General features: G+C 40.0%; 1 protein-coding gene across 1 annotated transcript; it reads left to right on the forward strand.

Moving 5' to 3' along the window:
- Positions 1-193: 193 nt before the first annotated feature.
- Positions 194-9773, forward strand: LOC137276939 (uncharacterized). Its single transcript, XM_067808590.1, has 5 exons — positions 194-270; positions 5942-5961; positions 7861-8058; positions 8559-8750; positions 9563-9773. The coding sequence occupies exons 1-5, from the start codon at positions 206-208 to the stop codon at positions 9760-9762; spliced, it is 675 nt and encodes a 224-aa protein (XP_067664691.1). The 5' UTR covers positions 194-205; the 3' UTR covers positions 9763-9773.
- The last annotated feature ends 1379 nt before the right edge of the window (positions 9774-11152 follow it).

Genomic DNA, 11152 nt, shown 5'->3' on the forward strand with positions numbered 1-11152 from the left:
TGGAGTATTTTAGCGGAATTGCAACACAGCACGATTTTTTACGAATTTGTGTGCGGGTCCAGAGGCTGTGTAGATTCTGTAAAATGGCCAGAGGCTTGGAAACTTGAGTTAATCAAACGAGAGATGATAACATTCAGGTTTTCCAGGGTATTTCAAGCTTCACAGCCATTCGCTTCGCCCACTGACACCAACATACACCGTGAAAATGGCTCTTATTAATCACGTTATTTTTATTTTTTTGATAGGTGTAGCAACAGGATTGGAGTCCGTGTAAGTACACTACATCACTTTGTTTGGTAGTAATTTGCATTGCGACACACTATATTAGACGGTTTTAGACTTGCAGAACGATGAGAGACCTTCTTACCAAAGCATCTCGGCGTCACAACGAAATATTTCTATACAATCAACGACAATTGGAAAATATATTTCAAAACCTTGTTAACACGAGATGTTGGTCTGTGTAGAAAACAAGTATAAATAGTTACCAGTTCCCTTTGAAGTTGGAAAAAAGGTTATCGATTACCTTTCGTTTGACGCAAACCAACAGTGCAATCTGTAAGTGTGATGCTCCAACCGTGCAACTGTGAATTTCATTGGCGTGTAATATTATAACGTACATGATTATTTAAAACAATGTATATGTATGTCTCAGATCACAACCATTTGGTCTGACATATGACAAATGGATAATGGAAATACTAGCACCTAACCGACTGTACACCACCCATGAATATGTCACCCTCCCCCCACCCGATTATATCACGAACATACCTTTTTTTCCTTGGGTTTTTGTCACTCAGAATCTTTACACATTGTTCAGATACTGAACAGTTTAGGCAAATTCACTGGTCTCATTGTGTCAGTGGAGGGTAAAAAATATTTGACCGATTTTGACCCATATCAGATCTTGCTCATCTATAGCCTTGAACCTTAAACCACTTCGTCAAATTCCCTTACATTACGTCGGTGCCCTTGGGGATGCTCACGTCTTCCGTAATGTCTTACTGACATGTGTTTCTTTTCTGTTGTCCAAGTGGAAGTCTCACATTTTGCACATTTCCATTCTCAATAAACTTTAGTTGCCATTTGCAACGTTTTAAACATTGTCCTGAATCTCTATGACTGAACTGAAGGCCACAGGCCCATAGCACAAGTATGTACACAGTTCAACAGCAGAATGGATTTCTTTTCAAAATAGCATGATAGATAAACAGAGCAGTATTTTCAATAAACATCCGGTTTGAAGTTGACAATAGTTGGATAAATTTATGATTGGACGGTTGGTTCGTAAAATAACTGGGTATATATTTTCCTCTAATGTTTCCATAATAATCACAAATTAGAAGAACATGGTATTCATCTTCCATGACATTCAAATTACAGTACTTGCACACAGTATCGTTTTTTTTTATTAAACGTTCCCTTATAACACCTTAAATGTCAATAAACGGGTCGAAACTGTGACATGGCTATTCTTCGTTTCTTAACACTGATGTAGCGTACATATGGTTCACACATGAATTTTTTCTTTAAACAGTGAATAAGTAAATGTACAGGGGCTATTGTGGAGGTTTGCACGCCTCTCTTGCATAAACCAATCTTTACTTCTTCTTACATGTAAATTTAAGAAAACCTCATATTTCTGACCCATATAATAATAATCACACAGTCGAATATTTGAATTAGATTCTAGATGCCAAGTATTTAAAGCTGCAAGGGCATTTTGTAATAGACACTAAACATCAACTTTTTGTGACTGTCGGACAGTAATCTGCTAATAAATGACGTTGGGAGCCCGTGCTACGTGTGCTGTCTTGTTTAAACTTCCAGCATGCCACTTGCACGTCCCTGGTGTGAGAGACGCCACAATGTGAATATTGTGAATCAAACAATATCGGAACAGTAGTCTGTTTTCATCTCTGAAATGTACAGCAACATTGGCGTTTCAAAGTAAATTTAAATTCCCACTGGTTACATACATCTCGAGAGCGCTTGTGCCATGTATCGTAAGGTACTGTAGGGTTTTTAAACCTAAAACAAAGAAGTGAAAGTTTTGGGAATAAGCATGTCATTTTTACAATTGTCTCAGGTCGTGAAATCCATGGCTGAGTTTGGAAAAGTAGTTACTATGTGTAAGACAAGAACGTAGTGTTATATTTTGCTGGACTCAGTAACATGTCCTACAGTGTAAGGACATCAGTGAAGCTTTAGGCTCAAGTACAGAGGACGAATGGACTCAAAATGGCTTCGAGCGATTGATGGTTGAGAATTATGTTTTCTTAGTCTGCATAAAGTTGTATGTATGTCACTTGTATCCGTTCTTCTATAAAACAATAGAGCATTGATGATTGCACGTGTGACTCTTGTTTTAAGGGAATGACGTATGTATGTCACTGGTATCAGTTCTTCTATAAAACAAGAGAGCATTGATGAATAGATGTGTGGCCACGCTTGTCAGTGAGAACTGGTACATACCGTTCGTGTGAGATAGCTGGTAACAACAGGCTGGAACAGACTTGATAGCATCCCGTTACCTTCGGGAACTCCTAGGAAGTAGAATTTTCTTGTTACAGTTTAGTCTCCTTGGTGTTGTTTTAAGGGAATATGCTGTGAAATTCTGATCTATGCTGTAGAATATGATTTCAATTTGAGTTTAGCTCACTGAGATTACATATTGTATATATACCATCAAGTTACAATAGCTAGCATCATTTTCACAATGGTGCATGCACAGTTAAACGAGTTTAATTTCAAGTTCGTTCCTACTTCACGTGGTGGTAGGTACTTGTGTGATGGTGGTAGGATACACGTGCAGAGTAAACAAGAAAACATACGACGAATGGATTTTCTGGCGATGTATCTACAGTGTCAAACATCAGTGATGTAACAGCACACAACCATGAACGATTGCAGAATGATATAAAGGTATGTTTATTTATTTTTGTGAAGATGAAAACGTTTTATCGAAGATGTATTTGGAATTGTGTAATACGTAATATAGCAATGATTCACGAAATAGTAATCTGCATAATTTTACTAATTTAGGTTCGAGAGACACTGGCGACCTTGAACTCAAAGGTCATATCCACCCTCAGACCAGTGCCCCCTCTCTTCACTGAAAAAGTGACGAGCTTGAGAGATAGACAGAAATGGCTAGAAATCCTAGTAGACATGCTTCAGGACAACGGATGTCTGCAGGTCGCTGACTACATAACCACATACCGGGTTGTGACTGACATCCGAGAGTGTAACCACCATGACGGTGACGGACCCAGGACACCAACAGCTTGGAGGGGAAGGAAGGTTGAAGAATATCGTTTCGAAGATCATGAACTTGTTGAAGGAGGAGTAAATAAATAATGAACTGACAAATGCTACAGTACAGTGCTGACCAGAGACTTTCCATCAAGAAAAGGAAATATCAAAATCTCCAGAGAAAACTATCCACCCCGAAACACCGACTTGCGGTTGGCAATATTGGTGTGTCGTATTATTTAGATAGGGTTTGTCATAGAATGAAACTAGCTTGAAATAATGTAATATAATATGTGTATTATGAATTGTGACTCTATTGATATTGATAAAGTAATAACTTAGCTATCTCAGAATTGAATTGCACACATAATAGAATATATATTTGTAATTGATAATATTTGGTGCAATATTTGAAAGAGATATATTTCATATATATATACTACTGGTCAAGAGTGGTAACACCAAATAAACTATGTCACCAAACATCAGTTTGGACTTATTTCATTTCTTTACCACTTATGAACCTTGTGCCTGTAAAATCATCGAATGGCCTTTGTTCGACTTTGAAGGTAATCCCCTCCAACGAATTCCTATGTTTTTTAGAACTCTACTTCGTGAGAACTAACCTTTTAGGGGTTAGTTTGAGTCGTATACCATTAAAATTGTCACGCGCCGACTTCACCGACTCTGACAGACATTTCGCAGATTTCTCTTTCCCTTAGGCCCATGAAAAAACCTCTAGTCGATACTGTTTTCATTGCCACTCTGAAAGGTCTTGTTTTACTTTGTTCAGCCCCAATGTGAACCAATCTTTCAAAGGAGCGGTATCATGTGGCTATCGATCTTCCTTGTGGCCACGTGTGCGTCAACGTATCGAAGTCTTTGCGATGCCGACTTTGATGTTGGCAGTTCGTTGGTAGGAAAGACTGATTTGTTCTACATTGCCTTTGCTGCGTTCACATGGCGTTGCTGCACACTGCAGTGGAATCCAATCATTTTCTCTGGACATCCCATGAGGACTACCGAATTTATAGCGTTCAGATAATGATATATATAATATTTGGGAGATGTTTAGAACTGAAATACTGGACAGATGCAGGTGGACACATTGTGTAAGTGATTAAGGAGTCAGTGATTGTGCCTGAGAGTGATTCATGTTCAAGCAATAACACTAAGTGGGGGGATCGAAGGAAATGGTACTGTAAGTTCTGGCTAAATTCTTTTGGTGCTGCTATATACGCCGCACGTATTTGGAATGCTATACCATTCAAGAGGTGTTTAAGAGGTGTCCGACGTTCAATCCACAAAATATATCTATACCACATACGTAACATAAGAATATGCATTCACCTGCGCTTTGCAAACTGGTGTCAACAAATATCCTCAAATATTTTGATCAAGGATATCATTTCTTTACTTACCGTGCCTTATCCTATCAGACGCCAACGGCTGTGAGTTTGAATCTCGGTTTGCCATGATTAGGATTCATGGTTTGTCAAGACCAAATTATCTTGACACAAAGTAGTCACCCATGGCCTACTTCACTCCGGGTTTCCCTCCCTCGTGAAGCTCACACCCCGAGATGAAACTATTTAATGCTGTTCAAATCCGTGTTATGCTCGTCCACCCAAATATATATCACATTCATCCATTCCTTCATATACCTCATTCATTCATTCACAACGGCCGCCATCTTGTGGCATTTGAAAGTCACCTGAAAAACCAGAACCAATATGGAGTCCCGTTAAGTCTTTGCTGCTCAGAGGTGTTGTTCAGGGAGGAGAGTCGATTGGCATCTGCTGAGAAACACACAGACCTCACTCAAATTCAGACAGCTGGGTCTTCAGTGGATGTTATTTACTGTGGCATAGGTTATGCATGTTCACTATGTCTCTATTTATTTGGATTAAAAAAACCTATTTCTATACACCTTGTTTATCAAGCCAGCAACTTGTCATTTTCAACATCGTCCGTCATTTGCAATGGCAAATACTCCAGTATATTGATCAGTAGTATAATGTTCTCTCAGTATTATAAAGGAAAGCGACAGAGCTGTGGCCTACTAAAGTGACATTAAACCCACAAATATGTAAATATTTGCTGTCTGCTTCTTGGTTTGTCGTTTAAAGCTGAATGATGGCGATCGAGTGGGAAGAACCAGTCCAGTTACTGACATCATGAGCACCGGTCTACACAGGTGCATGGTATGGAATCATCCATCCTGACAAGCCGATCCATTTAAGTGCTGCATATGACAAGGATAGGTGTTGGGATCACTTATCAACAATTATTGTCATGGAAAAGTTCGTTTCTCTCAAACTTCCCCAAGTGAGGCACACATGTTAATAGGCATTGGCGTAGCCTCGTGATTCGATTCCATTTAAAGACTATTTGTGGTGTCGTGACGTTATCGCTAAAATACAATGCTGAAAGGAGTGTAGGCCATACACATCTTAATTTGGTTCGGCGATATTCATTGACACAATGACCTCGGTAGTAGTTTGTTCAGTCTCGCTATAACATTGTTGTTGCCAAATGTTGTTTAGTTCCTTCATGATATATTCTACAGAACAATCTCACGATAAATGCAAAAGAATTACAGGTGAAATCTGCCTGCCATTGTCATCAGGACAATATTCTCGTCCGTCACATTCTACTTTAGCATATGGTTGTTTTGTTTCAGAGTTGAACAGGTATTCTGTGGTAAGTTGAGCATTAGTTTTATGCCCAGGACATTACTAACATTGCATCATAAATCATAAACTGACCCTGCGTTTTTCTATTATTTTCTATGTACCCCGGGAATGCCGAACTCATTTGGTTTTTCGTGGTAGTAGATCTTTATCTCGAATAACATTGAATCAAGAATGATGTACGGAAATAACCGATAACTTACGAATGCAAATCGAAGGAAAGGAGGTAACTCTAAATCTGTTATCAAAAGATTTTGAAAATTAACATTGAGGTGTTTGGTAGCAATGCATCCGTGGTTCATTTTCCTTTGGGGCTAAACCCGCGTTGTTCACTTTGGGCACAGGGAACATAAAGAAACATGGCGGGTACACCAACCTGTGTTCCCCTCGTGAGTATTTGTGAACAACCATAGTACTAAAATTACATCACATTATGAGTTATTTACATCATTGCCGGGTGACTCATCAGATTTTCGAAATTCTCTCGTAAATGGGACCACAAATACCAAATTATTCAATATGTTGACATAAATTGTCTGCAATTCAGATAATTTTGTGCCTACAAGATAAAAGATGTCCACAGCCATAGCATAGTTTACCCAAAAACCTACACACACCTGCACCTTTAGAAGAACAAGCCCACACACGACATTCCAATAAATAATGAGTCACTTCACTTTCTGCTTTAGTCTACGGAAACGTCCTAGTGCCACTGTCTGAATTACTTAGGACTTAATATCCTAATATTAATTTAGCCAATACTACAAATGTGACACGCATGGGCTCAGCATGAAGGTTATCATGACGCATTAGATTATGCCTAGCAACTTACCCATTGTCACACATAATATGAAATGTCACACATATCTCAAAAACCGATTCGTCTCGACTATTTTCTGTGAGTAAATCGGTAGGAGTTTTTCATGGTGCAGTTTTAATTTGAATTCCCCTCTTGAAACCTGCCTTCTCATTCGTTTTGATCTTATGTAATTACATGTGATGCGATTTTTGAAGCACTTCAAGTTTACTCCTATTATTCTCATGACATCATGTCATATATTTGACGATTGCTTTGAGCATATATAACGAACAGTGTTCAATAACCACTGGGGAAAGGGATGCCATTTCCGGACTGATGCAATAACTTTACTTTGGCATTGCTGTATTGGAAAGAAAGGGACAACGAATTAGAGTTGTTGTGGCCAATCAGTTTTGCATATAGTTCACAGAAAATATAATTTCAGTAGATGTATGATTTGGAAGCATCTTTCATGTACGTCTCGGTGACCCGGGAAGGTCCCGGGGTAGAAAAGGCCATCAGCAATCCATGCTTGCTATCAAGTGCGACTGTGCTTGTCGTAAGAGGCGACTAACGGGATCGGGTGGTCAGGCTCGCTGAGTTAGTTGCCACGTCGTCGGTTCCCAGTTGCGCAGATCGATGCTCATGTTATTGATCACTGGATTGTCAGGTCCAGACTCGATTATCTACAGACCGCCGCCATATAGCTGGAATATTGCTGGGTGCGGCGTAAAACTATACTCACCCACTCATGTACTCATGTACGGAATTGGTATTCTTGAATAATGACAACATGATAGAGCGCACGCACAATTTGTGTCGAAACATTTTGGTTGTTTAATCTCTTGAAGGTTTTTCAATGTTTAAAGTGACAAGTGCGCCAGGTATTTTTTATTGTGAACGTTCTGATAATATTCATTATTACTGACTAATACTAATTCTAAATGTCTAATCCGAGACAATCATTTATTTCATGATCGGGTTAATTGGCTGTTGGCGTTGGACAGAAACGTTCCCTTTTCACCTCAAAGTCGTGGATCGATTCCCGAAATAAATACAATATACTCGTTTCCCACTTATCCCACTTATATTCCTCTTATCCAACTCCAGAATCTTGGACTGCTTGGACAACCACACCTTTGTCCGCCTGTGGAGCAGCATGTGGTACGGGAACAACGACTCAAAATCGGACTCGACGGTGCACCCCAGGTGAAAATAGCCCTTTGCCACGTGCTCCTCTTGGCTGCACGTATTCTCAAGTCGAAGTGACAACCAGGGCCTGCAATACTGGAGTTCCTTGTACAGGCTGTGAGTAGCTCCTTGTCATATAAAAAGTGATTTCGGTGTTTAAGTTAAAACACATTCCATTGGTGAAAATGTTGAGCCAGTTTGTGTAACAACTTTTAATCGACCATTTTGGTCAACTAGTGGAAAACGCACAGTACCTTTCACGTGAACAATCTTGATACATTCTGTCTATCAGACTACCCAGTGAGAGTTCTTTCATGCATTCCATTTGGTGTGGGAAATCGTTTCCAATTTTTGCTAGACGGGCTAGCGATGTCAGCAAGTTACTAGCCCAGAAACAAAATATTACAAAAATAGATGAGAATCACATATTGTCGGCATGACGCGGGTTTCATGTCGGCATGACACGGGTTTCATGTCGGTATGACAGGGGCTCCATTATAAAGCTGCAAATATGATGAACATTTGCATGATTTTAAAGTGTATTATATCTTAACAAGTCGGAAAGAAATAGTGCGAAAATACAACATGATCAAAGTAGAGTATCTGCTTCACTTCAGCGGTCGGGACATGGGGAGCGTGGGCGAATGAAGGCCTCTGCAGCACTTACTGCGGTGATGATGGCACACAGACACAGAGGAGGACGCGGATATGCACCCCAGCAGGCCAATGCAGCCAGGCCCTGGTAGAACGAAGAGAGGTTGTCTGCACAAGGACGGCTTTTCAGCTGGGGACCTGTCTCAGGTTTGCAGGTGTGTATGCAAGGGGATAGTGAAGTGACCCAATGGTCAAAGCGTTCGCCCTTGGCACTGAAGACCCGGGTTCGATTCCCAACAAAGGCACAATATGTGAATCCCATTTCGGATGTTCCCTGTCGTAATATTGCTGGAATATTGCACACTACTCCCTCAAGTATGTTTTGAGGATATCAACTGACACAACGACCAGGGTAATGTTTGAATACGAGAATGGACGTTGTTGGTTAATTAGGCAACCTTTTGCTTGCTATTGTAAGGACGACAAAGGGAGAAAGGATGGGTGGGTGAGTATGACGTTACGCCACTTTTAACAATATTCCAGGAACCACATGAATAGGCATCACACATTTAAGCATGTAGGGTATCGAACCTGGATCTTCGGCGTGACGCGTTAACACATTAACCATTATGCTACCCCACCACCCTTGGGAGTAGAGGAAGTGACTTCCAAAAGTTTATGTGTTAGGTTATTCTTCACAGCTATTCAAATATTGTCCCCGCTACTTGTGTTAATCCTACATCAAAATATTAACACTCCATAAATAACTGTCAAAACAAATTACAGGACTTTGAAGACAGGACAGAAGGCGGTAGAAGTGGACGAATTCGTTATTCTGTCATTGTGATAAATCTGTCACGAAATATGCTTGGTTTATTTCAGTTAGCATGGCGTTTTGCCTTACTGCATTTAGACGATTGTTTCCGTCACAGATCCCTGCGGGTAAACCACATGCTGCGTACGTTTGAAATGCCTCTGAATATTGTTACGACCACACCTTTTTCTCCTACATATTTCTTTATTACAGGTGCCCCGTGTGAAGGTCGTGGCTTCCAAACATTCCTCTATGACTACATTATCCCTTTTTTCAACCTCTGTGTCAATGGCCGCTATCAACAGGTGCGGTGCCCTGCCAACCGCTTTGACCTCGTGTCGACGTGTGGTGAAGATGTTCTCAGGTGTAACCTTTACACAATTGTCGAAATTTTGTGTCTGTTTCGCGGATGATATTTACCAGTATGAGGTTGATCGGTTAATAAAACAATTGCAACCTACCAATCTCACGGCTCTGTTTGCAGGATGACTGTATACCTGTGTAGTTTTTCGGGGATGCATGCGCTGGCACAATTCGTTGAATGGGTGGGACAGATCATCCACAGTTCGAATACTCTAATGCCGCAACCCCTCGACACAATCACAAAGACGGCACCTGAATTGTCATATTGCTTCCTGATCACACTATTTGACTTACTAGTGACAAGTAAAATGGGAACGTATCTGTCATTTGATTTTCTAGTGATAAGGTAAAATAACAACGTATCAGCCTTTTGATTTCCTAGGGACAAGGTAAAATAACGTCAACATATCTGTCATTTGATTTTCTACTGACAAGGTAAAATAACAACGTATCAGTCATTTGACTTACTAGTGACAAGGCAAAATAACATAGTATCGGTCATTTGATTTTCTAGTGACAAGGTAAAATAACAACATATCTGTCATTAGATTTCCTAGTAACAAGGTAAAATAACAACATATCTGTCATTAGATTTCCTAGTGACAAGGTAAAATAACAACGTATCTGTCATTAGATTTCCTAGTGACAAGGTAAAATAACAACGTATCGGTCATTTGACTCGCTTGACTCGCTAGCGACAAATAAAGGAACAAAGTATCGATTACATAATTTACTGGTACCAAATACACCAAGTCGTTGACGATAAATGTAAGTCCTCCTTGGTTCCATCACGATTTTTATTTCCCGAAATATTGCTGTTTCACACGATCCCCACGAGAAACATTCCGCATCAAACCTTCCCGTTTCTGACCTCTGAAAATCCGGGCTAGAACCGATCAGTAACACAGTAACAAATACTTAACATACAGCTGGAATATATTGTTGGGTGCGGAGGAAAAATGAATTCACCCACTACTACAAAATGTGAATGGTACATCTACCTTCCACAATAAAGACTAGATATGGCAGAGAATGGTTGTCGAATTTAAGCCTGCAAGTCTAAACTGATCATGACAAGATTCGTCCACAGGAACGAGACACATGTTAATGATATTTGACACTGACTGATAAGAGCTTGAGAGCACTGTATTTCATTTAGATGTATCTTTAGTGCTTCCCTTAGCAAGTTCTCTATCTAAATCTGCATGTTTAATTGCCTCGTCGACCTCCTCAATCATATGACTCATATCTCTGAACATGTTGTGAGTCGACACAGCAATCGCGAGTTCTTTGCGATAAATCCGTTGAATGAAATATCAGTTTTTGTATATGTTCCGATTCTTCATGCCAGTCGTATAGATATGGCAACCGTTTTTATCTCTGGAAAATTGTATCAAGTTCCACCACAACATACTGCAAGACAACAAAATAGTCACACTT

The sequence above is a fragment of the Haliotis asinina genome, chromosome 3 (genome assembly GCF_037392515.1).
Source record: "Haliotis asinina isolate JCU_RB_2024 chromosome 3, JCU_Hal_asi_v2, whole genome shotgun sequence".
NCBI lineage: Eukaryota > Metazoa > Mollusca > Gastropoda > Lepetellida > Haliotidae > Haliotis > Haliotis asinina.